The sequence below is a fragment of the Pipistrellus kuhlii genome, unplaced genomic scaffold, assembly GCF_014108245.1.
Source record: "Pipistrellus kuhlii isolate mPipKuh1 unplaced genomic scaffold, mPipKuh1.p scaffold_m20_p_8, whole genome shotgun sequence".
Classification (NCBI taxonomy): domain Eukaryota; kingdom Metazoa; phylum Chordata; class Mammalia; order Chiroptera; family Vespertilionidae; genus Pipistrellus; species Pipistrellus kuhlii.
In genome coordinates, this window is record NW_023425584.1 from 11,776,595 (window position 1) to 11,799,316 (window position 22,722).

Genomic DNA, 22,722 nt, shown 5'->3' on the forward strand with positions numbered 1-22,722 from the left:
GCTCCCATTTCTCCATTCACTCGTGTGTGTGTGTGTGTGTGTGTGTGTGTGTGTGTTCTTTTTCTTTTTAGTACCTACTATGTGACAGGCACCAGGCTCTACTCTGGAAGGTACCACAGTGAACAAGACAGACAGAGGCTTTGGCCCCATGGGGCTTACATTCTAATGGGAGATACCACTGTACACATAAAAAAAGCAAGTCATGTAATTATCACGCCAGGGTGGAAATGCACACGCCATGGCCAAGAGTAAGCGGAATAACAGGAGCCAGGGAAGAGGTGGAGGATTGTTTTGGGATTCCATCTTGTCAGGTTTACTACATGCAATAAAGTCTACACATCTTACACGGACAAATGGGAGGGGTGTGTGTGTGTGTGTGTGTGTGCATACATCTGGGAGGGTCTTTCCATGCTGACTACTGAATTGGACTGTGACCAGGGGGAGGCAAATGAGGCACTCACCTAACGGGTGCCCCAAACCTCAGCAATCAATAGAAATAATATGGTAATGTAATATTTTAATACATTGAAAGTAATGCAAAAAAAAAATCTCTGTGGTGAAGAAACTATAGAAATTTTAAATAACGAGGGAAGTTTGGTAGCTGGAATTAGGACGAGGCAAGGGAGTCGGAGGCTGCAGCTGAAGTGTGGGACCCCTGGGCAGCCAGGCCCTCTGGTGGAAATTCTCTTTTCCTGTCCTGCCTGTCATCTCCCCTAATTCCACCAGGGGGAGCTTGCCTACTATGCAAACCTTCAGTGCTAGGGTTTACTGGCTGAAAGACCAGCTGGTCTCATCTCAAGGCTGTTTTCAGGGCCCAAAGACAAAAGAGAGGGAGGAAAGAGAGGGAGGGAGACATTCTGGCCCACTGTCTTATGTAACCATGACCTTTGTCTGGGGAAAGAACAAAAATTAAACACAAGAGCTGCGAAGCCGATTTGCCTCCGCGGAAAAAGCATTAGCCTGCGGACTGAAGGGGTCCCAGGTTCAATTCCCATCAAGGGCATGTACTTCGGTTCAGGCTTGATCCCTGGCCCTGGCTGGGGCACGTGAGGAGGCAACCAATCGATGTGCCTCTCTCACATGGATATTTCTCTGCCTCTCCCTCCCTCTCCCTTCCATTCTCTCTAAAAATCAGTGGGAAAATATCCTCAGATGAGGATTAACAAAAAATAAAAATAAACTCAAGAGCTGCATGTCTTCCTAGACTTTTCATTAAAGGGATTTTGCACATCTTCTAAGCTGCAGTCACAGCTGGTGGAGGGCAGGAATATGACGGCAGTTGTCAGGGAGACAAAAAACCTGGGTTCCAGCCTGAGCTCTGTCTTCAGGTTCCTTGGTCTGATTTGGCCAAGACTTTTCTGGTCTGGTGACCTCAGTTTCCCCAACTGTAAAATGAAGGATTGGCTCCGATGATCTCTGAACCCATTTTGGCACTAAACATTTACGTTCCTGTCTCCAAAGCAGAGCCAGGAAGAGCATTCCTGAAGCAGAAATGGAAACAGCCGGGCGAATGAGGCCAGCGTATTCTGAGGCCTTGAACTTTGACATTCGGCCCTCTGCTCCCACTGACGACTTTCACCAGATTGCTGGGCTAGAACTGAAGTCGTGACCAACTGTTAGTGGACATTAGCCATATGCTGCGTGTGACGTATATTGTTCCCATTCAGCTTCTCAACACCCCTGCTTCCCAGGTGGAGAACTCAGTCCTAGGAAGAATGCTACCGGGCACCTTGCTGGGAAAGGCATTGCTGGGATTGGAACCCTGCCTGCCCTGCTCTGTGTCCCCTGTAGGAGGGCAGCCATGAGGAGTGCTCTGACACCGAAGCTCCCCTGAGTGGTAGGAGGTTGGGCCCCAAACACTTTCCTCCGGCAAAGCATGGTCCTGCCTAGTGGATTAAGGATTTCCTGCCAGGTCAATGGACATCTCCTAAGCACTTGTGTGGCAAGGCCGGGGAAGGCACCTGTGGTCCCCAGACAGCTGGGGAGTCAGAATCCCCCAGAGCAGGTGGGGCTGCGACCAGGGGAGAGACAGCTGCATTGGCTCTGCCCCCTCAGCTTTCCGGGTGCAGCCTGTGACTCTGGTCCTGGCAGCTCCTCAGCCATCCCTGAGGTATGGCCTCCCCAACCCTTGGGCCCCGATAAACTGGAAACAGGAAAGACTTCCATTCTGCTCCTTAATGGGGTGGAGGGTGGGCCATGTGTGTGTTCCTTTTTCTTCATTCCCTGCCCCCCTTGCTGTCCACAGCTGCTCTGAGGCCCGGGTGGACATTGGAAATGGAGGCGCAACTCCTCAACCAGTGTCCTTGGCTGGAGGGGTGCGGTGCTTGCTCACCCCTAACAACCTTGCTGAAATTCCCCGCCATCCCCTCCTTCCTGCTTCAGAGACAGAAGCCTACACAGAAATTCTCAGAGAGGGCCCACAGATGGCTGTGGGCACATTGCCCTTTTTTAAAAAAGAGACATTTTTTCATCTTCTTTATCATGTTGTCTCGTTAAAAAGAAGAAGGAAGGGTTCCATTTCATCACTGGCATTTCTTTTCCTTGATGCCCCTGCAAGCCTGAAAGCACCATGCATCCCTTCCCTCCAGTAAGCGGTTTTCAAGCTGAGGCTGATAACGACCCAAAATGGCCTCCTAGAGGGCAACATTCATAGTCCACGTGGGGCTCCTTTGTCCCTTAACACTCATTAATGTATGAGCTTAATTACATGGAGATCAAGGGCATTGGAGGTGAGAGGCTAACGAGGGCATTAAATCCGGACCCACTTCTCAGCTGCCCCGGGGACTTGGCAGAACTGTGTGGGCAAATCGCTCCTGCAAAGCTTCCCATCCCCTGGTTGGAGTCCCGGTCCAGGCGTCCTACAACCAGAACCTGTTCGGAGGAGGATGGGCAGGGTCTGGGAGATCCACCTTCTATAAGCAACAGAGAGGATAGAGAAATGGGAATCCTGAGGGAGCCTGCCAACCCAGAGCAGTGATTTTTTTTTCACCTGGTGTGCTGCAAGAATTTTTAAAATGTGCAATACCTGACTATGTAGTCAGGGCTACTGGCCTTTTCCCTTAGATTGTCAAATAAAATTTTAAAAATGACAACAGCCAATAGAACAATAGCCGTCCATTAGTAGCCAGGAATTAATCAAAATTACACCTATTTTTTGTCAGATAGGCACATCTTTTGGTGTGCTGCAGAATTGCAGTTATTAATGTATGTCATGAGATGAAAAAGGTTGAAAATTGCTGTTGTAGAGGGCAGAACTTGAACAATTGGTGGGCTTCATCCAGAAGCCAAATTGGGCCAGTTTATTTGTTCAATAAATGTTATTAAGCCTCCACTATGTGCCAAGCACTGAGTCAGGCAGTGGGGATACTGGAATGAGCAAATCCTAGATCTGGTTTCCATCTTCCTAGAGCTTAAAGTGTAGCACAGGTGGCAGGCATTGGATGGATGACCACACCAGCAAAATGTCTGAGACAATGGTGCCGGGAGAAGGGCAAGGTGATTTGTCCTGGGAAGAGTATAGAGCAGAATTCTATAGGTGGAGTGACAACAAGAACTGGGAACTGCAGGCGGAGTGAGCCCAGGGAGCGAGGTGGGAAGGCGTTCCCAGGGCAGGAATAAAAGAGGACATCATCCTTAGCTGGTTTGGCTCAGTGGATAAAACATCCAACTGCAGACTGAAGGGTCCTGGGGCACATGCCCAGGTTATGGGCTCAGTTCCCAGTAGGGGGCATGCAGGAGGCAGTGATCAATGATTCTCATCATTGATGTTTCTATCTCTTCCTTCCTCTCTGAAATCAATAAAAAATATACTTTAAAATATATTTTTTAAATGTTAAAAGAGAACTTCAGAGACTGGTAGGTCAAACTAAAGACTTCTGTCTTGACCTTGCGAATAACGGAAAGGCATTGAATGATGTTATGTGGACAGGTGACAAAAGCAGATGGGTATTGAGATCACTCTACAGCCATAAAAGCATTTCAATCTCACCTAAAGAATAGCTTCCTAAGACAATGCTTGACCTTGAGAACATAATAACAATAAACATTTATTGGCCTCCGACTAGGTATGAAATGCCATGTGCTTCTCATGGCTTAATACTTGGCCGTGAGAACAACATATCAGGTAGGTGTGTTGCAATGAGGGAATACAGGTGAGGAAACGGAGGCTCAGAAAGGTGAGGGAATGGAGGCTCAGAAAGATCTAGAAAGCTATGTGAGGTCAGTTGGCGAAGTTGCAGAGCTCACATCCTAGTCCGTCTGACCCTAGAGGCTTGGGGGCCTCGCTCCTAATGATTGCAGCACCAGAAGCTACAAGGGACCACAGCCTTGCTCTGTGGGACCAAGAAAGTCGATACTTTTCCTGTCACCCTCTAAGTTCTTCTAGCTGGGCAATAATCAACTTAACAGACAGATTAACAGGAGAAAAATCACATGTTTACAGGCCTGCACGTGGGGAATTCACATAAGCATAAAAATTCCAAAGACAATGAGGCAACATGGGGTATATAAGACATTTTGGACAAAGGAGAAAGGGAAGGGGGTCTTAGATTTCAGAAGTAAGAATGGGCCCTTTAGCCCTGACTGGTTTGGCTCAGTGGATAGAGCGCAGGCCTGTGGACTCAATGGTCCCGGGTTCAATTCCGGTCAAGAGCATGTATCTTGGTTGCAGGCACATACCCAGTAGGGAGTGTACAGGAGGCAGCTGATTGGTGTATCTCTCTCATCGATGTTTCTGACTCTCTATCTCTCTCCCTTCCTCTCTGGGGAAAAAAAAAATCAATAAAATATATTAAAAATAACTTAAAACATTAAAAAATTTTTAAAAAGTGTGCCCTTTATAGGTAGTTGAGGAAGAGGTAAACATACATGGCAGGAAATTTCTTGCTAGGCAACTCTGGAACAATGGGACACAGTGGGTATCTAGCTAAAAGCCTAGAGTCTTCCTGGCTAATACTGGGATGAAGATTCTTAAAGTGATTAAGCAAAGGTTTTCCTTCCTAAAGCAGGTTTCTCTGTCTGAATCTCTCAGCAAGAAGGGAGGATCAAAGGTTCTTTCCGAGTCTTGCTTCTTCTTTTTTTAAATATATTTTATTGACTTTTTTTACAGAAAGGAAGGGAGAGTAATAGAGAGTTAGAAACATCAACGAGTAGGAGACCTCTATCAGCTGCCTCCTGTACACCCCCTACTGGGGATGTGCCCACAACCAAGGTACATGCCCTTAGACTGGAATTGAACCTGGGACCCTTCAGTCCGCAGGCCGACCCTTTATCCGCTGAGCCAAACCAGTCAGGGCCTGAGACTTGCTTCTTTAATGAACAGCTTACAAATCCTAAAAAGATAGTGTCAAGGTGGCAAAAATCGGGTTCCCTCCAGCACATTGGAATCACCTGGGTGGGATGTTAAACTGTAAATCCTCCTCGGCCAGTGTGGCTCAGTGGTTGAGCATCGGCCTATGAACCGGAGGTCATAGTTAGATTCCCAGTCAGGACACATGCTCAGGTTTTGGGCTCCATCCCAATAGGGGGCATGCAGGAGGCAGCTGATGGATGTTTCTGTCTCTCTATCCCTCTCCCTTCCTCTCTCTAAATTCAATAAAAGTATATAGATTTTTAAAATGTGAATCCTTCCCACCCCAAGGGATTCCGATACAATGAGCCTTGCTAGGGAGCCGCCTGGGCACTGGGAATTTTTGGAAACTCCCCAGGTCAGTCTATTGTGCTGCCAGGTTGAGACCCGCTAGCCCACAGCCCGGAAAAGCTCCAGGGAGGGCTGTTGAAGCAGAGAGCTATCCCTCTGGCTGGACTCAGTGGCCTCGAGTTCCCTTCCTGCTTGGATAGCCTGTGATTTTGTGATTCACCAGTTCTGCTTCCAGGAACCTTTCCCCCTAGGTGACTGGATTTCTGGCACTGACAGATGGAGGCTGAGGAGCCTGGGTAACTTTGCATTGGCTGCATTTCCGAGCCCTGCCAGCCACATTCCCGCTGGCTCAGACCCAGCCTGCAGACAAGCTGAGAGGAGGAAGAGAGTGGTTAGCCAATCCCGGTGAGCTCTGGTGGAGCTGGGTGCTGCTGGCTGTGGGTGCCCTTACCAGGGACTGATCCCACCTCCTTTGAGAGCAGCTGGAGCCTCTGACCAGCCCCACCTGTGACTCAAGACACGAACACTTATCTGACCCTTTCTGAGCTCAGTGGCTGCACAACCAAGGAAGTTGGAAAGAAATGAGGCAGTGGAGAGTGAAAACAATACCTCATGCTTGTAGGCTACTTTATGCCAGTTCCAGATGCTTCTGGAGCTATTATCACATTTATAATTTGGAATCTGATAGCCTCGTGATGACCTCCGGTGCCCTCTTCACAATATAAATAAGAAAGGGGGATGCCAGAGATTTGATGGTGAGACGGCAGGGCGGGGCGAGGATGAGCTCCCAACTCCGCCCCTTAGGGCGGAGTTATCCCTAGCCCTCAAAACCCCTGGTCTGGGAGAAATTCGCTCTCTTCCGCCATGCTGCCGGTGTGGGTGGGAGGAGCCCATGCTAGCATGGAGAAGGCTCTTTTGTTTATTGCATCAGACTCGGCTCCCTGGTGGTCCTTGGGGATCACGAAGTCTGGGCATAACAATGGCTGGTAGGAAGTCACGAAACTTGTGAGTGACAAGGCCTAGACTATGACACCCTCACAGATTTTGAGGCCCCTTTGTTCTCCAGATAACTCTACAAGATGGAGATTGGGAGGGGGAAGATGGAGAGGAGGGAGGGGGGAGGGGGAGGGGAATCTCACTGGCAAACGAAAACCAAATATCTGCACTACTGGCCATTCCTGCTATTACACCACCGCAGAGGGAAGGCAGGTGGGATGGAAATAATGCCAGGGATGTGAGTTCTAAATGGAAAAGCTGCATTTAGGACCATACGTGCTCAGTTCCTCAGAACTAGAGTTTGCCAGACAAGCCCAACTTTTTTTCCTTGACTCCTATGTCTCCGTTTCCTCATTCATTAAAGGAGGATAGTAATACTCACATTCTACTAGAGAATTAAGCAATAAGCCAGGTAAGGCGGTAGGCTACTCGATGGTCCCAATGACTATGGAGAGAAAATAAATTAGGAGAGAGAACGGGGCGCCCCAGTAGGGCGGTGTTACTGAAAAGCTGACACTTGAGTGAAGATCCTTCAGAAGGTGAGCTGAGCCTACCTCGGGGTGTTGTACATGTGTGTAGAGGGCGTATTTTAGGCACCGGGAACAAGTAAACAAATGCAAAGGCTGGAGGCAGGAGCTGCATGGTATGTTGGGCCTTGAGACCACAGTGGCTAGAGTGGGAGAGATAATGGTGGGCATTACGGACCAGGTATGGCAGCATGGACCATGGATCTGACGTTGGCTTTGACATGGAGACAGAGAGTGTTTTGAACAGAAGTTTTACCTTAAATGACCTTGGGCTTGGCTGGCCCAGCTCAGTGGTTGAGAGACCTACGACCCAGGAGATAAGGGGTCCCAGCCAGGGCACATACCTGGGTTGCGGGCTCCATCCCTGGTGTGGGGAGTGCAGGAGGCAGCCATCATTGGTGTTTCCACCCCTCTCTTTCCCTCTCTCTTCCTCTCTGAAATCAACAAAAATACATTAAAAAAAAAAAAAAATGACCTTGCCTGTAAACAGGAAATAAATTAAAGCTCCTGGTCCCCTGCAGAGGTGCCGCTTGGGTGGGCCAGTTGTAAATACATTTCGCAGTGATTAACATAATAAAGGGAATGAGATGGGAAATAGCTCTAGGGAAAGGTGCCTCCTTGAGCCTCAGTTACAGATTATAGTTAAGAAATAACCCTACAGAGCACTTTTCTTTCGAGTTTTTTTTTTTAACTGCCGAGCTCCGCTAGGCTTTAGCTCTGATGAGGTGACATGGAAATCTTAGCAGCTCCCCAAACTGGGAAATACAGCCCCTCTCCCCACCCCACCTCAACCCTGGGTCCAGACATTGCCACTGGTTTAATCCTCACACAGCCTTATGAGCTTCATTACATTTTAAATGACACCAAGGAAAAGAAATGCCTCCTTTTTTTAAAGGTTTTCCACGTAAAGACAAAAAGCACAACCTCTTCAAATGGGTTAATTTTTTAAGACACTGCCTCAGTACCAGCAATGTTCAAAAGTTAATGACAGAACTAAGGAAATTCCGAGTTACTCTACATCCATTTGACAGGGAGGACAATTGAGCCTCCTGCCGCAGTTTAGAAGGATAAAATCAGAGACTTGAACCCACAACCATTTGTTTCAGCCACAGCTCCCTCATTTTAGTAACTGGCAACCCCATCCAGTTAGGTGCTTAGTTCAAAAATGTCGGGATTTGTCCCTGCTCCACGGCATGGACACAGAGGGTTCATCTTAATCCTAAATCAGCGGGACCTTGGCAGATGGAACCTCCCACCACAACACCCATCTGTTGATATTTTTGTTCCAAAATCTCAATGTTGCTGATCTTTTTTAATCTTTAAAAAATGCATGACTTTGATATTCTACTCATGAACATCTCTATTCTATAAACATAGAAATAAAATATTTTTCTCCATCAAATCTTTGAATAATCTTGACGCCTAAGGGCACATGGTCTGGCCTGGAGGACTCATGGATGAAGTTTAACCGTTTGGATACGTGTTTCCAATCAGTCAACCGCAGCCTGCCGCTTGGCAGATACGGGTGACAGATGAAAAGGCACTTTCGGGGGCAGCACATTTCTGTGTCGCTGAAAGCAAGCCAGTGCCGATTTGTCAGATGAGAGAGAAACACCACTTCATTAGGCTGAACTGTTTGGAGAGGTAAGCAGACCTTTTTTGTATTGAAATCAAAGGATGTGCTTTTTACTGGCTGTTCATGATACATTCTTAAGAGGATTTTCAAACACCAGTTGAAAAGCAGTTATGACTTTTCACTCTGGTGGTGGTGAACTCAGTAATGCATTTCTTATTTATTTATACCTCAGATTCCTGTATATTTGCTAAGTATTATCTTTGTCTTGAATTTTTAAAAAATATATTTTATTGATTTTTAAAAATTTTTATTTATTTATTTTTTTTACAGAGAGAAAGGGAGAAGGATAGAGAGTTAGAAACATTGATGAGAGAGAAACACCGATCAGATGTCTCTTGCTCACCCCCTACTGGGGATGTGCCCGCAACCAAGGTACATGTCCTTGACCGGAATGGAACGTGGGACCTTTCAGTCTGCAGGCAACGCTCTTTCCACTGAGCCAAATCAGTTAGGGCCATTGTCTTGGATTTTATTGCTCTCTCTTCAAAGTCATCTTTCTCACCCAGCTTAGATGTTACGGTACAACATTATAATCACTGCCTTATAAAAATGGCCATAATGTCCTCCCTCTTTTTTCACCATCATTCCTCCCAGCAAAACCTTACTCTGGCCAAATACAACCCTCTCCTTTCTCCATTCACTTGTTCCCAACTGAAGCTTAAGAGAATACACAACTAGTCCTGTCTGATGTGGCTCAGTTGGTTGAATGTTGTCCCAGGTAATAAAAAGTTGCCAGTTCGATTCCCAGTCAGGGTACATGTCCAGGTTGTGGATTCAGTCCTGGACCATATGGGAGGCAACCAATTGATCTCTCTTCCTCTTTCTCCCCCTCTCTCTCTTCATCTTTCTCTCTCTCTTTCTCCCCAACACTCCTTCTTCCTTTTCTCTAAAATCAATGAAAACATATTTTTAAAAGAAAAAAAAGGAAGAGAATGCACAACTGTGCAGATCAGTCTCATTCATGTCTACAAATCTCAAATGGCACAAAATGTAGCCTGGTAATGTCTTCGCAAACTCCCAGCATCCTCACTGAAAAGTTCCCGAGGTGGGAGCCAACATGGTTGGTTCAAGGATCAAAGCTGATGGAGGGGAAGAGTGAGAGGAGATGATATCAGATCATACAGACCCTTGTAGGTCAGTGTAAGGACTCGACTTTTATGTTGGTGAGATGGGGCACCATTGGAGGGCTTTGAGTAGAGCAATGACAAAATCTGATTTAGATTTTAACGGACTCTCTCCAACTACTATTTTGAGAATAGACAGTAAAGGATAATGACAAAATCATGGAGATAGGGAGATGGGATATGATTAAAATAAACCGAGCAAGAGATGCTGTGATTTGGACCTAAGTGATTGTAGGGAAGATTAGAAGTGATCTGATTTTGCTATCTTTGAAGATGGAGCCAACAGAGTTTGCTGATGGTTCGGATGTGGCTTGTGATAATAAGTGCAGGGTCAATGAGGACACCAGTGTTTTGGCCTGAGCAGCTTTATGGCTGGAATTACCCTTTATGGAGATGGGAAAGACACTGGGAAGAGCAGGTTTGGTGGGTGGGAGTGGGAGGTGAGTAAATGAAGAGTTTATTGTTGGGCACAGTTGAGTTGGAGATAGCTTTTAGATATTTCTGTTAGTTTCCTGGGGCTGTTGGAACAAATTACCACAAACTTGGTGGCTTAAAATATTAGAAATGGATTTTCTCACAGTTCTAGAAGTCAAAAGTTTGAACCCTACCTGTCAGCAGGGCCATACTCTGGGGAAGGCTCCAGGGAATAAACTGTTCTTTGCCTCTTTCAGCTTCTGGTGGGTGGTGGCATCCTTGACTTGTGGCCACATTTGCCCTGTTTTCTGCCTTTTTAGTCATATTGCCTCTCTTCTACGAGGTAGGAGAGAATCAAGGGACTGGAGCTGGAAGCTAAGTGTCTTAGTCCATTTTGGCTTCTATAACAAAGTACCGTCATTGGGTGTCTTATAAATAACAGACATTTATAACTCTTAGTTCTGGAGGCTGGGAACTCCAGCAGAGTCAGTGTCTGTTAAAAGCCCACTTCCTGGTGATGTATATAGCCATCTTGCTGTGTCCTCACCTGGTGGAAGGGGGCAAGCAGGCTCTCTGAGGCCTCTTTTATGAGGGCACTAATCCTGAATTCATGATTACACCTCCCAAACTCCCCACCTCCAAATACCATCCCATTGGGGATTAAGTTTCAACAAATAAATTGGAGAGGGGCCCCAAAATTCACTCTATAGCACACCGAGGAGTTCAAGGATGTGGGGGACTTTGTTTTTTTATTTGTCTGGGGTCCAGAGGGAAAAACAAAAGGCTTCAGGAGATGGGGTCAGAATAGGAGAGGATGGTGGGCATGAGGGTTCAAGTCTGGGGGTGAGGGGAGGCCTAGGAGACCTGAGCTGAAGGGTTCAAGCACGTGTCTGTGGTCTCAAGGCAGATCATGAAGGTGAGACTGCGAGTGTTGGGGAGAGAGAGGAGTGGGTTTTTGCCTGGAGAATTTTATTCCCACATTTGATTCTTCAGCAAGTTGAAGGGCTCTAGGGCATGTGGTACTCTAATGGTTAGAGTCTAGACTGTGGAGTCAGATGTTCTTGGTTCAAATGTCTTCTCTTGGTGACCTCAGGCAAGTTACTCAATTTTTCTTTGTCTCCATTTTCCCCTCTGTAAAACAGGACCAAGAATAGTACCCACCTTCAAGGGACTTTGTGACTAATACGTGAGTTAATATGTGGAGGATGCTAGAAGAAAGCCCTTTATATAATAGGCCCTATTTGTTTTCCAGTCTTGATAAAACATATCCTAAATCTCCTCCTCTCTGCCTCCATTATTCCAACATGAGGCCAAGCCAGCATCATCACCTACCACCATCGCTGGGTGTTTTGTTTCTATTCCCCACTATCACACTGCAGCCAGAGTGATTATTTTGAAACTGCACATCGATCCATGTTACTCCTTGACTTAAAATATTCCTGTGAGCTCTCATCCATGGCATTTAGAATAAAGTCCCAAATCATTATTCCTGGATTACAATGTCCCTCACCATCTGGCCTTTCTCCCCACCTCATTTCCTCACCCACTAAAGTCCCACTTCACTCACCTTTCTCTTCTTTAACATGCCAAGCACACTGCTGCTTTGGGCCTTTGCACCAGCTGTTCCCTCCATCCCAGATTATTCTTCCCCCTAGTCCCGTGGTCGGCAAACTCATTAGTCAACAGAGCCAAATATCAACAGTACAACGATTGAAATTTCTTTGGAGAGCCAATTTTTTAAAAAAAACCTTAAACTTCTTCTAACACCACTTCTTCAAAATAGACTCACCCAGGCCGTGGTATTTTGTGGAAGAGCCACACTCAAGGGGCCAAAGAGCTGCATGTGGCTCTCGAGCTGCGGTTTGCTGACCACTGCCCTAGTCCGTGCCTGGCTAGGCTCTTCTTGTCCCTCAGATCTCAGGGGAGACCTTCCATGACCCCCACGTCATGTGGCTTCTTCTCATTCAGTTTGTTCATGACTATTTTATTTTATTTATTTATTTATTTATTTATTAAATATATTTTATTGATTTTGTACAGAGAGGAAGGGAGAGAGATACAGAGTTAGAAACATCGATGAGAGAGAGTCATCAATCAGCTGCCTCTTGTATACCCCCCACTGGGGATATGCCCGCAACCAAGGTACATGCCCTTGACCGGATCCTTCAGTCCCCAAGCCGACGCTCTATCCATTGAGCCAAACCGGTTTTGGCTATTCATGCCTATTTTAATTCTCTGTGTAGTACTTACTATCCTTTGCATTTTCTTGGTTTTGTTTATGTCTGTTCTACTTTAGAATTTTCCATAGGGAGAGGCTAAGACAAAGGTTTGGATATTAAAGGTTTATTTAGAAGATGTTGCCAAAAGAGGGGATGAGGGTACAAGGAGGGTGAGACAGGAAGTGTGCAAAGTCAATGTAAGGATATCATTGTCGGATAGGAGCAAACTTTCTCTACCTTCAAGGCTCTTTTGGCTGGCCTAATAACCAAACAGACATGAGACAGATTCGCAAGAGAAAATAACTAAATTTAAAACATACATGCTAGTATGTATGGGAACCCTGCATAAATGAGAGAGTGAGAGACAAACACACACAAGAGATTCAGAGACAAAAAGGGAACATGGGTACATAAGGCATTCTGAGCTAGGGATGAGGTAAGGTGCCTTGGGGATCATTGTAACATCATAAGAGCAGATATTTAGTAAATAGAAATTTCTCCTGCCATGGGTCAAGAAGAGATTATAGCCCTGGCACATGATTTCTTGAGATGACTTGCTCTGAACCCCACATTATCAACTTCACTATTGAGGGGAGGGGCTTTCTCCCTCCAGGACCTCTGGGAAGCACCCACAATGCCTCCCAGAGTTATCCTGTTGAGAGATGGGAGGCTGAAGCCTTTATCCACCTGCAGACATCCGCTGGTAGTGGGGGGCTGCTTCTGGGACATTCATTCCCTGACTTCCAGGCTGTGCTTGTCTGAGGGCCACGCTAGTTCCAGCTGCAAAGCTGCACTGGAGGTGGTTCTGGCAGCCAGAGGCCAGGCCCCGCTTCCCAACACAGCCGTGGCTAACTCAGGGGTAGGCTGAACCACAGGCTGGTGCTGTCTGTGGCCTGACCCATTTCTCCTGCTAGAGTGTAAGCTCTTGGTGAGTGAGACTGCCATTTCTGTTCACTATGTGTCCCAAGAGCCTAGCACAGAGTCTGGCAGGCAGTAACACCAGCAGACATTAGTTGAAGGAACTTAATCCTTTCATCACTCTGGGGTAGGTGCTGCTGTTGTCTTCATTTTTAGATGAGAAAATTAAGACTCCGTCTTCCTTACCTGTGTCGCTCAGCTCACTGGTGATATGGCTGGAAGGACACAGTCTGAGAAATGCATCCGACTCAGCTTTGAACGAAAAGAAATTACTTTGCTGGAGCTATCGTCACTGAGGAATATTATTCGACTCAGTCATCACATTCAGCATTAGCAGTGTAATGTTTTCAGGTACTTTTCAGAGAGTGCCTTACTTACATGGCGTAATGGCTTTCCTGTTGTATTAGACTGTCATTTAGATGATTAATAAGAATGGAAAATGCGAATGGATCAAAGGCCTTGCAGGGTAAGAGAAATCCTTGCATCTGGCCAGGCTTGATAGAAGGTTCCTGGAGGAAAATGGAGAGCACATGCTCCATTGACAGAGAGTCTCTATGAGATGATGTATTGCAGACCTGAAACCTATATAATTTTATTAATCAGTGTCACCCCAATAAATACAGAAATAAAATTAAAATTAAGAAGAGCGTCTTTTACAGCCCACAGCTGGTGCCTTACAGCAGGGTCAGCAAACCTGTTTGTGTAAAGGTGCCAATAATGAATAGGCTTTGTGAGCCATATCATCTCTGTAGCATTGTAGCATGAAAGTAGCCATGGACTGTGCAAATAAATGGGTGTGGCCGTGTTCCAATAAAACTTTATTTACAAAAACAGATGACAGCCCAGATTTGGCCTGCCTGCTGTCATTTGCCTTATGGGAAGGCAGTAGTCCAGATCGTCTGATTCTTCAAGAGAAGACAGAAATCAGGATTTTATGTGACATTTCCTAATTCTGAAAACATCGCATAGGCCGCTGGTTGGCGCTCACTAATTCAGCCACTTGCCCTGTTGCCTCGGAGGATGCCGAGGATGCTATGCTATCTCGGTTTGTGTAAGTGCACTCTATGATGTTTGCACAACAAAATCGCCTAACGATGTATTTATCAGAACGTGTCCTTCGTTAAGCAACTCAGGAGTGAGTGTAAGTGAGAACTCCAGCTTTCAATTGCTCAGAACTAAAATCTCCGTGTCTTCCTGATCTCCCTTTTTCACACTCACATCTGGTCCATCAGCAGAGCCTATCAGCTGTGACTTCCAAATATGTTCACAATCTGGCCCCATCTCACCTCCTCCACCATTTCCACAGGGAGCCTCAGCCTCCCTTGCCCCCCACTGTCTGTGTGCCCAGCCAAGGATACCACCAAGCTATTAACATGTGAGTGCCTGATGGTGGGAGGAGGGTGGGTGGCTTAGGATCTTAACATTTTAATCATGTTTTAGTAGCATCACAAGGAGAGTGATACCTGTGTAATCAAAACATTTCTTTCTTCAAATATGTGTTCATTGATTTCAGAAAAAGGGAGGGAGAGGGGGAAAGAGCTAGAAACATCGACGAGAGAGAATCATTGATTGGTTGCCTCCTGCTCGCCCCACACTGGGCATTGGGCCTGACCGGGAATAGAATCTCCTGGTTCATGGGTCGATGTTCAACACGGAACCACATCAGCCGGACAAAACATTTTTAAATAGACGATTGTCCAGCACCCTCTCCCACATCCCAGCCTCAGTCTCCCCAGGTGAACGGCTGCTACCTTAATCCTCAGCTCTTCAACCTTGGGTCTCTGCACACCCGGAAGCTTTGGAAGCCCTTCGGAGTTGGTGACCTCAGGGAGTCCTGGGGTCTGAGAAAAGCAGTGCCCTGCTGCTGACAGTCAGGACCTCCTCGCCTGAGGGGAAGGGTCCCATGGGCGGCCCCTCGGCAGGCTTGTCTGGCTGCTTTTTACTGTCCTGTCTCAGTTTCCTTCCTGTTCATTGTCAGAGGAGGGGAGCAGGCTCAGGGGCTTTGAAGTTAATGGCTGCTTTTATTTCCTCCTCCTGGAGTCTGGGCAGCTCTTAGGGTCTCACTCCATTGTTCCTCACAGAATCCTGGTCAGGCTGGAAGGCTCCTTATCACACACCTACCCCAGAGTTCACCCGCTAGGGCTGATGCTGGGTATGGCCACAGGCATTAAAATAAACAACAACAAAAAAAGGGCAATACAGGGAATATCTGGATTTATTACTTCTTTGGAAAGTCTAGCAGTCTGGCAATAAAGGGCCCAAATTCTGACCATCAGAGGGGCTGAGAAGTGGCTCCTCACTTTGGCTGCACCGTGAGCTCTCTGGCCACCATCTTCACCACCCTCTACTGTCCTTGGCACCTTGGTTGGCCCGGCCACTGGCCATCAAATGTGTGCTTGTATGTGCATGCGTATCTAGTTCATATAGTAACAGTAGAAATGCTGCACAAAACTTATACCACATCTACAACCCTATTTCCAAACAAGGGCACATTCTGACGTACTGCATGCTAGGCTTTCAATGCATCCTCTTGGAAGGACGCAATTCAACATGTAACAGAAGGCAGCAGCATTCTAAGAAACAGTTCATGGGAAGCAGTAAACCCAGCGCCAGGCCTTTCTACGTACGGGCCTGTGAACTAGCCCCTGGTAGAGGGAGATGTATTTTTTTATTTATTCCCTTTGAAACTTAAAAAAAAAAATTATTTTCTTTTTAAAAAAATATATTTTATTGATTTTTTACAGAGAGGAAGGGAGAGGGATAGAGAGTTAGAAACATCGATGAGAGAGACATAGATCAGTTGCCTTCTGCACATCTCCTACTGGGGATGTGCCCGCAACCAAGGTACATGCCCTTGACCGGAATCGAACCTGGAACCTTTCAGCCCGCAGGCTGATGCTCTATCCATTGAGCCAAACCGGTTTTGGCTCTTTTCTTTATTTATTAATTTTTAGAGAAGAGAGAGAGAGAGAGAGAGAGAGAGAGAGAGAGAGAGAGAGAGAGAGAGAGAAACATCTGTTTACTTATTTACGCATTCATTGGTTAACCAAACCTCAAAGAAACCTGGGTATATTGGGACAATGCTCTAACGAACTGAGCTTCCTGGCCAGGGCTCCTTCTGCAGCTTTTTTAATCTTATACTTTTTTTTTTAATTGAAAAAAAGTTTATAAATGTCCAACTTTATAAATGCCCTAGGCTTTGAGTTTTATTTTGTTAACATGTTGCTTTTTCTATTCTTCCTGCCTTGGTCCTCTCACCCAATCAGTGGAGTTATATCTCAAGAATTTCTGGTCAAGGATCATAAAGGACAGGGCCAATGCTCTCTTGGCTTTGCGGGAGACACAGGTAGGAACAGTTTAAAAGGATGGGCTTTACCAGAGTGGTAAACAAGGCTTACAGCGAAGTTTATGGCCCCAATGCTGTCCTTCTGTCCCCATAAACAGAGCCAGCCTTCATGCCTTTGGCCCTAATGGAGCAATGCAAGCCATTAAGACAGCAAGGAAAGACGACTCCAAGCGTCTGCCTCCACTTCCCCAAAAAGCTGAGTGCTTGAAGAATCCACATCATGACCTCCCGGTCACCAGGGATATTTGCAGCAGGGCAGTCACGGCAGCACAGGGCTGGAAACCACCTGAACGTCCAGCAAAGAAGATGGTTACACCCGTCACGATGGAGCTAGCCTAGGAGATGCAGCTAGAGGCGCAGCTCTGTGGGCACGGCTGTGAAGTGACTAAGAGGAAAAAACAAGGTGTTTTTGGTTTCTTAGGATATATTCCTAGAAGTGGGGTCACTGGGTCAAATGATAGTCCCATATTTAATTTTTTGAGGAAACTCCATACTGTTTTCCATGATGGTTGCACCAGTCTGCATCCCCACCAGCAGTGTACAAGGGTTTTCTTTTTTTCCACATCCTCCCCAGCACTTGTCATTTGTTGATTTGTTGATGGCAGCCATTCTGACAGGTATGAAGTGATATATCATTGTTGTTGTTTTTTAAAAAAATATATATTTTATTGATTTTTTACAGAGAGAAAGAGAGGTATAGAGAGTTAGAAACATCGATGAGAGAGAATCATCCATCAGCTGCCTCTTGCACATCCCCTACTAGGGATGTGCCCACAACCAAGGTACATGTCCTTGACCGGAATCAAACCTGGGACCTCTCAGGCCAATGTTCTAGCTGGTTTCCACAAGTTGGTGATCTAGCTTCATTTGTTGCATGTATCTGTCCAATTTTCCCAACACTTTATTGAAGAGACTCTCTTGACTCCATTGTATGCTCTTGCCTCCTTCATCAAATATTAATTGAGCATAATGGTTTGGGTCGATTTCTGGGTTCTCTGTTCTGTCCCATTGATGTATATGCCTGTTCTTGTGCCAGTACTAGGCTGTTTTGATTACGGTGGCTTTGTAGTATAACTTGAAATCTGGTATTGCGAGTCTTCCAACTTCGTTTTTCTTTCTCAAGATTGCTGCAGCTATTGGGAGTCTTTTTATTTTGAAGTATTTGTTCTAGCTCTGTGACATATGCCGTTGGTACTTTAATAGTGGGTTGCATTGAATATGTAGATTTCCTAGGGTAGTATGAACACTTTAATGATATTGATTCTACCAAGCCATAAACATGGTATGTTCTTCCACTTGTTTATATCTTCTTCTATCTCTTTTTTTTCAACGTCCTGTAGTTTTCTGAGAACAATTCTTTTGCCTCCTTGGTTAAGTTTATTCCTAAGTATCTTGATTTTTTTGTTGCAATGATAAATGGGATTGTTTGTTTAGTTTCTCTTTCTGATAATTCATTATTGGTATATAAAAACACCATTGATTTTTGGGTATTGATTTTGTATCCCTCATTTTCTCATTTGTTTTAATTTCCAGATGCAGAATAGTTGGAGTAAATGACACATATTTTAACTTTTTGAGTTACATTGTCTTTCAGAAAGATGGTATTACAATAATTTATATTCCCAACAATACTGTGTATTTGTCAACCCTGCATTTTATGCTTATAGAAATCTTTGCCAAAGCTGTACCCCACTCTTTCTAAAATTACTTTTAGTGCCTTTGCTATTGAGTTTGAGCATTTAAAAAAATTCATTCTTGCCGAAACCAGTTTGGCTCAGTGGATAGAGCTGCGGTCTGCGGACTGAAAGGTCCCAGGTTCGATTCCGGTCAAGGGCATGTACATTGGTTGCAAGCACATTCCCGTTAGGGAGTGTGCAGGAGGCAACTGGTCGATGTTTCTCTTTCATCGACGTTTCTAGCTCTCTATCCCTCTCCTTTCCTTTCTGTGGAAAATCAATAAAATATATTTTTTTAAAAATTCATTCTTCCATGGCGGGTGGGTTCATCTATTTCTGCATTTGGAATGTTAGTGTTTTATGTTTTGATTTATAAGATTTATATAATAAGATTTATATTTGCCACATTCGTTAAAAACATTCTTCAATTTGACATTTGCCTTTTTGATGATATTTGATATGTCTGTCTTCCATATTTATTCAAATATGTATATTCATCCTGCCTATGGTTTTTTCCTATGCCTTCATATCTGGGCCTTCTCCTCTTAAATAACTCACCTATTTTCTTTTCATTGTCTTGTGACTTTCATTGTTTAGTTCTTTGGGTTTGATAAGGTTAATTCATATACAGTAGCCCCTCCCTTACCCACAGGGGATTACATTCCAAAACCCCAGTGGATGCCTGAAATTGTAGATACTACTGAATCCTACAATATATAGACTATATTTTTTTCTCATACATACATACCTACAATAAAGTTTAACTTATAAATTAGGCACAATAAAAGATTAATGATAACTAATAATAAAATAGAATAATTATAATAATATCCTATAATAAAAGTTACATGAATGTCATCTGCCTCTCAAAGTATCTTACTGTACTATACATACCGGGCGGCTACACTAGACAAAGGGATGATTCACATCTGGGCGGGATGGAGTGGGATGGCGTGAAATTCCATCACATTACTCGGAACAGTGAGCAATTTAAAACTTATAAATTGTTTCTTTCTGGAATTTTCCATAAAGTATTTTTGGATTGTAGGTAACTGAAACCATGGATAAAGGGGAACCACTGTATTAGGATCCACCAAATGGAAGCCCACCCATATCAGAAAACTAAACCTAAGTCAACCTGAACTTACAGAGAAACACTTCCAAGGAAACCTAACATATGCCAGTCACAAACCTCCAATTCAGCTTTAGCTTGCTTACCTTATTCTAGAAAATAGGACCTGCTAGCCTTATCATGAAATCTCAGTCTCCTAGGCAATCACTCGTTGCCTCTTTTAACATTCCGTAAGACTGGCCCTTGCCCCAAATCCCATGGGTCCAGTGCTCCATTGCTTGTGAGGTGTAGTTCTCCCCACAAACCATGATTGTTTTCCCTTGAATAAAGGACATTAAAGTCATTACTAACTTGTTTAGTTTTGACATTGGACAGCATCATATATTGATGTTGGTAATGGTTTAAATAAATTCTTGATTTTGTGTTTCTCCTTTCCCAATTACTTTCCCCAGCCTGACTTATTGAAGAATGTATCCCTTTTACCACAAAAGTATCCCACTCCATCCCGCCCAGATGTGAATGCCACATTTACCAGGTAATTTTAAAGTTAGCTGTATATGTTTCTAAGCTTTCAATTATTCCACTGATGTTCATTCATCTATACTTGAATCAACACCATTGATTTCAATATTTGCAATATTTGCAATATGTTTTAGGATTTGGTAATATAAGTCTATCCTCCTATTTTTAAAATATTGTTGCCTTTCTCACAGATATTCTTCCATTTGAATGTTAGAAAGTTATGTCATCCCTTTCCTATCTACCTTCTACCATTAGAATTTGATTGAAAGAGTTAATTTGGATGAAGTTGTTATTTTTACTTCTATTTCTTCAAGCCTTTCTCGGGTTTCAACTTTTTTTTTTTTTAAATACATTTTATTGATTTTTTTTTTTTACAGAGAGGAAGAGAGAGGGATAGAGAGTTAGAAACATCGATGAGAGAGAATCATCCATCAGCTGCCTCTTGCACACTCCCTACTGGGGGTGTGCCCGCAACCCAGGTACATGCCCTTGACCAGAATCAAACCTGGGACCTTTCAGTCTGCAGGCTGACACTCTCTATCAATTGAGCCAAACCGGTTTCGGCGGGTTTCAACTTTTATAATTTCTTCATGAAGAGTCTGCCCTTTATAGGAGGTTTATTCCTAGGTATTTTACACTTTCATGAGAGTTCCTTATTTTTCTTTTTACATTAAAACGGCTGTTTAAGCTCCCATTGAAGCTTACCAAAGGTGACTTTAAATTTCTTTCCAGGTGGGTATCTGCTTGCAGGAAACCAGTCAGAAACTAAAGGCTCTTCAGTAGCAGCTATTGACTGAGAGTTCGTTCTATACTGCCAATGGCGATTATCCCTTCCCGCGAAATTGTCCTGTAGTGATAGCTATCTGCAGCATTTCACACAGGAGGGTTCCCAGGCTGAGAACAGTGAGGAACTTGGCAAGAACCACCCAGTTGGTAGGTGGATCTGAAACAGATCTGTGACTCTCCGAGTATCACAAAGAACAATCAGCCTGAGGGCGCTGAGGCTGTGCCATCAGAGGTCCGATTCAAAGGGGCGCTTTTCCTAAAACAACCACGTTAAAAAGGCAATGCTTCCCACCACCGGACCCTCCAGAGGGCGGGTTCTTCTTCGGTGTCCCGGGCCGATGCGTACTCTGCAGTAGCACAGTGAATACTGGCTGATTTACTGAGACTCTTAGAATCAGGGACTCCTAGGTAACTATTGTGGCTTTTCTCCGCCTTTCCCAACTGTCCGTTTGGAAATTTACCTCCCCACCGCAGGACAGGTCTCCCTCCCATCCCCCCAAAAGTCAACAAGGAAAGGAAGGAAGGAGAGAGGGAAAGAAATAGAAAAGAGAGGATAGAGAAAGAGGGAAAGAGAAGGAAGGAAGGAAGGGAGGGAGGGAGGGAGGAAAAAAAAGAAGGAAAGAAGGAAGGGAGGGAGGGAGGAAGGGAAAGGAAAGACAGATAAACAGACAGAAAGAGAGAGAAAGGAAGGAAGAAGAGAAAAAGAAAGAAAAAGAAAGAGGGAGGGAGAGAAGGAAGAGAGAGAGAGAGAAAGAGAGAATGAAAGAAAGAAAGAGAAAAAGGAAAAAAGAACAAGTGGAACCGACCGACGCCCGGCTTCCTAGAGCAGCGCACGCGGAGCCAGGACTGTCTGGGGCTCTGCCCGCGGGCTCCACGCGTGGTGCGCGCAGGTGGCGCCGCGCTCCCCGCGCTCCCCACGCGGCCCCGCGGGGTCCCAGGAGGCCTCTCCCCGGGAGTCCCCGCCGAGGTGCGGGCGGGCTGCGCCCGGGCGGGGAGGAGGGGGCAGGAAGCGGAGCCAGCGCCGGCGAGAGAAACTCTCCGGTTCCCAGCCCCCCGCCCCGCGGGGCGCGGGCTGCGGCGCATGCGCGCGGCCGGCCCCGTTCCCCGGCGGAGAGGGAGCGGGGCGGCCGGAGCGGAGCCGCGGCGGGAGGAGCGCACGCGGGGGCGCGGCGGCGGGGCGAGCGGGCGGCGCAGGCGGCGGCGGGAGCGCGGAGCGCGGGGCGCTTGGGCTCAGCCGCGCGCGGGCCGCCGGGGTCCCTCCGCCTCGGCCCGGGAGGGGCTCGGCGCCGCAGCACCCCGCGCCCGGAGAGGGATGCGTGAGTGTCTCGCCCCGGCTCGAGGGCAGGATGTGGGAGCAGGACAAAGGCTGGGCGGCGGGGGAGGAGTTGGGAGCTGCGAGCCGGTGGCCGCTACGGGAGCCCCAGCCTCCTCCTCGGCTGAGCTAGCGACGTGGGCAACTTGGCTGTGCAACTTTTGCAAAAGGGAAAGATAAAAATTCTGCAAGCTGTTGTTGCACAGCTCCAGGTCTCCCCCCCACCTCCCCAGGTCCCACCAACCGAGGGGAAGGGACACCGCAAACCCCGGGACTGGGGGCGCCCGCCAGCTCCGCCGGGGTGGACAGGAGGGGTCCCCGGCGGGGGCAGCGGGGATAGGGCTGCCCGGGGCGGGGCAGGACGGGGAGCGGCGTCTGAGGGAACCCGTGTCCACGCAGGGAGCGCCCTGGGAGCCCAGTAGCCTCGGATCGCGGCGCCGAAGACGCGAGTATGGACGAGCCGTGGTGGGAAGGGCGCGTCGCCTCGGATGTCCACTGCGCCCTGCGCGAGAAGGTCAGTCTCCCCGCCCGCGTGG

At 46.3% G+C, this 22,722-nt stretch overlaps 1 protein-coding gene across 1 annotated transcript in view; it reads left to right on the forward strand.

Moving 5' to 3' along the window:
* Positions 1–22,024: 22,024 nt before the first annotated feature.
* The window catches only part of CCNJL (cyclin J like), a 46,248-nt gene continuing 45,550 nt past the window's right edge, over positions 22,025–22,722 (forward strand). Inside the window, exons 1-2 of the mRNA XM_036424599.2 lie at positions 22,025–22,190; positions 22,586–22,700. Of these exons, the coding sequence (XP_036280492.1) occupies positions 22,638–22,700 (63 nt within the window). The 5' untranslated portion in view covers positions 22,025–22,190; positions 22,586–22,637. The remainder of the gene's footprint in view (positions 22,191–22,585; positions 22,701–22,722) is intronic.